Here is a 4,294-nt window from a genome sequence, read left to right as displayed (position 1 = left end):
TCTTGACTCTTGCTAAACACTCAAAAATTCCCCAAACACTTTTCTCTCAAAATTCTAGCTTTGGCATTCGGCCAAAGCCCCCTCTATTCATCGTGGGCGCGTAAGGCTCTTGGCCTTGACCAAAGGTGTTATTTGTTTTGTAGGTGCAATTTTGTCCAAGATCAAAGAGGAAGAAATTTACATCCACAAATTGGTGCTTTCATTGAGAGTTAAAGTACACACTCATAGAAGACTCTCGCATAAAAGGTTTTTCTCTATTTTTTTCTTGTCCATTTTGTATATCTTTCGTACGTTCTTATTATTAGAATTTTTTATTTGCAAAGATTTTTTGATAAAACGTAAAAGAGAAATACAATGGTTAGAAATTTAGAAAATTCCACAAGTGAAAATTCCAATATTCAAGAAATGGGACTGCGGCAATCCACGAGGCTAAATGTGATCATAGGTGGAGTGGCACCGCCGCTATAGGGCTCCACCATGGCAACCACCACGGCCCGAGCCGTGCCATCTAAATAAGCCCAAGTCGTGCCATCTAAGGCCCACGGCCCAAGCCATGTCACTCCAAGCCCAACACGTTGCCAAGCCTAGCCCTAGCCTCGCACCCATGTGCGCTACACGCCGAGCAGCCCATTCCTATGGCCCAGCCTGCTCTCGCCGAGCAGCCTGTTCTTGTGGTCCAGCCTGCTCCCGTCGAGCAGCCCACTCTCGTGGCCCAACTTGCTCTCGTGGCCCAGTCTGCTCATGTGGCCTTCTAAGCAGCCTAAATTGATCCAAGATTAATTCAACCGTCCCAGCTCTAAATTTTCAGACCGACGATCGAATTGGGAGCATTTTCACTATATTTTTCTGCAGATTTGACATTTCCTAACTCAAATCTCGTTCTCGGAGTCTACCATACTTCCACTGCTCAAGGAGACGCATTCCTTCTAAGCTATTCCAACCTAAATGGAGAACAACACTTGTCTTGACAAGTCATAGAGTTGACGAGCGCACTCGCACAGCAGACGACCTTGGTAAAACAGCTTTTACAATGCACCGAGATGCAATGTGCCCCAGACAAGGTGTCCCGAAGTAGGACAAGGGTAGACAAAGAACCTCTTCAACAATGTCCCGGCAAGCAGCCACTCGACCAGCCACGAACTAAGCATTCGGGCAATGTACACTCCTGATTGGGCCTCTGAGATAGCGTATACTCTTATCTTAACGTGTGGAGAGCGTGCACTCTAAACTAAGCCCATAGACGATCGTACATTCACGGTTGGGGTCACACTTCGATAGTCAACATGAACAACCTTCCAGGCAAAGTGTTCATTCGCGGCTAAGCCCGCAAAAAGCATCATTCACCTTACATCGGAGTAGGCAGCACAATGGACAGAGAGAAACAGTTACTCAATCTGGCTCAAGCTCAACCAGTAGCCTGCGAAGAACTCGCTCGCCTACTAGGAAAACACCACACGTACCGCATCCACGACATAGATGAGCCAAACACATGGAAGAGCAGCCTAGACCAGCAAGTCATGGCTTAGGACAGCCGAGAACTCCGCTACCCCCAACAAAAGCAAATTCAAGAAGAAGTAAAGAGACTCTTGACCAAGCGATTACTTAATTTTCAACGCAATGAGGTTGCCAACGAGGCACTACGACAGAACATGACCAACATAAGCAGGTCACCATTCACGGACGAGATCGAGCAGGCAGAGCCTCCACATAAGTTCAGCATGCCATATTTCACATCTTTCAAATGGGATGAAGACCTGGAGAGACACTTAAAGCACTACCGAAGCGCAATGATCCTCTATCGAAACAACAACAATCTCATGTGCAAGATATTCGACATAACTCTACAAGGCGAGATACAAGATTTGTTCTACACCCTGCCGCCACAATCTATCCGGAGTTTCTACGAACTTTTTTTTGTTTTTACCAAAGAATATTCATTCTATCACTCGATAAAAAAGAAGTCCGACCATTTGTTCAACGTCAAGAAGAACCCAAAAAAGTCGCTTCGTGACTATGTGAAGAGGTTCAAAGCAGAGAAGGCAAGGATAGTCGGATGCAACGACTCGACAACTAAAGCAGCCTTCCCAAAAGGACTTCCAGCAGACCACCCGCTATTCGAAAAATTGATCATGAAAGAATATCTAACTCTGGCAAACTCTTTTGCTCTGGCAGAGAAGCATGCACTTTGGGACAAGGCTCACCAATGCACATTCAAGGACTTGAAGAATCACCCAACATCACATCCCTATTATCCAAACCAAAACCAATTGAGCACTTATTCACATGTTTGACAGTATCTGAAGCAGCAATGAGCTCTACCATCGTACGAAGAGAACTAGGGGCCAAACTACCTGTATTCCACAGTTCAAAAGCTTTCCTCGATGCTACCAGAAATTCAAAAGCTAACTTTGGCGATAGTTGTTACAACCCGGAAGCTTAAGTTTTACCTTTAGATGCACGCTTATCCTTATGAAGCACTATTTCATCTAATCCAAATGCACAACGATAAAGGCGTAGACACTGACGGATGCAAAATTTTCTGACGATTGCAATAACTTGGCCCAAAAGAAACGCCAAGGGCAGACGAACACTAGAAGGACACACTCGGAACTAAGTTTTGTCCTCGTTGCCCCAAAAGATTCTACATAGGAGCAACATGTACTGGCAGTTGAGTATTACCTCTTGCTGCACATCACACAGCCCTAGCCGACCCTTGCTCCATAATTTAGCTCTAGAATGGTCCAATACAGGCAGTTGAGCATCTCCTGTTACGTGTAACATGGCCCCAGCTCCACGACTCATTACCATGAATTCACAACGCAATAGAGCGGCCCAACGACACCCCAAAGGTAGCCGAGCACGCCCTAGCAGTGCTTGCTCTACCTGATGGAGGTTTTTGGCATTTGCATGTCGACAGCTCATCCAACTACAAAAGTTCAAGAGCAGGCATAGTCCTTGTCACCCCAAACGATTCAATACCCAAATAAGGGATCACTCTAGGCTTCAAAGTACCCAACAACGAAACAGAGTACGAGACCCTACTAACAAGCATTCGAATGGCAAAAGACTTGACGGCAGACAATGCTCACGTAGATGCACTAGCCGACATAGGCTCTGTCCTCGACCACTAACTCAAACGTTCTATCCCGGAGGAATATCTAGACAAGCCAAGCATAGAGGCGAAGTTAGCAGTCGAGGTGTTACATGTTAGTACAACTCTAAACTGGCAAGATTCCATTATAGACTACCTGGTCAATGGCACATTCCCCACAGAAAGATTGGAGTCTAGGAAGCTCCAAATCAAGGTAGCATGCTACTACATGTGGAATGGCATTCTCATCCGAATATCCAACATCGAACCATATCTCCGCTGTCTAGCACCTCCCGATGACTTGAAGGTTCTAAGCTCAATCCACGAAAGTGTTTATGGAAATCGCTCCAGAGGTCAATCCTTAACACAAAAGGCTCTTAATTCATGCTACTATTGGCCTACCATGCACCAAAATGCTAAAAAGTTAGTACAAAAGTGCGATCGTTGCCAACACTACAAGCCGATACCAGTACTGACTGCCAACGGGCTACACCCGTATACGATTCATTGGCCATTCATGCAGTGGGCAATCGACTTGGTAGAACTTATGCTGACTGCTACTGGGGGCAGATGCATGATGATCGTGGCAACCGACTACTTCACAAAATCGGTAGAAGCATAGCCTAAAACGACCACGACTCAAACAGACATAGAGCACTTCATATGAAGGAACATCATTTGCCGATTTGGTATCCCTCAGTTCAACATCACTGACAACGACCCGTAATTTGTGGGCAAAGATATGGCGAAGTTCTTCTAAAAGTATGGCATCAAGCAACACATGCCCACGCTGAGATATCCTCAAGGCAATAGGTGGGCCGACTCATCCAACAAGATGATCCTCGACTGACTCAAGAAATCTCTCACCAACAAGAAAGTAAAATGGCTAGACGAACTCCCCGGATGTCTATGAGCATATCGCACCACCAAAAGACGAGCAACCGGTGAGACTCTTTTCTCTTTGGCATTTGGCTCAAAATCAATCATTCATCCTAATGTCATCAAGCCAAGTATCATCACTCTACTACCAAGCATTGAGCAGAACAGTAAGGAGATGGCCACAAGCTTAGATCTGGCAGAGGAGAATCGCAAGCAGACCATCACCCCCATCGCAGCCTACCAGCATCAGCTCTTCTCCAACTACAATAAAAAGGCCAAGATCCGGCAGTTTCAGCCAGAAGATCTTGTCCTAAGAAAAAGCCT

The 4,294-nt window shown here is 45.8% G+C and overlaps 1 protein-coding gene across 1 annotated transcript; it reads left to right on the top strand.

Moving 5' to 3' along the window:
• The first annotated feature begins 1,649 nt into the window (after positions 1-1,649).
• LOC137714689 (uncharacterized) lies at positions 1,650-2,440 on the top strand. The gene is made up of 2 exons (XM_068453834.1): positions 1,650-2,205; positions 2,295-2,440. The coding sequence occupies exons 1-2, from the start codon at positions 1,650-1,652 to the stop codon at positions 2,438-2,440; spliced, it is 702 nt and encodes a 233-aa protein (XP_068309935.1).
• Positions 2,441-4,294: the final 1,854 nt, after the last annotated feature.

This window comes from Pyrus communis, chromosome 14, assembly GCF_963583255.1.
Source record: "Pyrus communis chromosome 14, drPyrComm1.1, whole genome shotgun sequence".
NCBI lineage: Eukaryota > Viridiplantae > Streptophyta > Magnoliopsida > Rosales > Rosaceae > Pyrus > Pyrus communis.
Note: the sequence above shows the minus strand (reverse complement) of the source record. Positions and strands in the feature narration are given on the sequence as shown.

Coding starts and splice junctions, on each gene's coding strand:
- LOC137714689 (XM_068453834.1), top strand. CDS start 1,650: ATGACCAACATAAGCAGGTCACCATTCACGGACGAGATCGAGCAGGCA. Junction 2,206..2,294: donor TTGGGACAAGGCTCACCAAT/GCACATTCAAGG, acceptor CATGTTTGACAG/TATCTGAAGCAGCAATGAGC.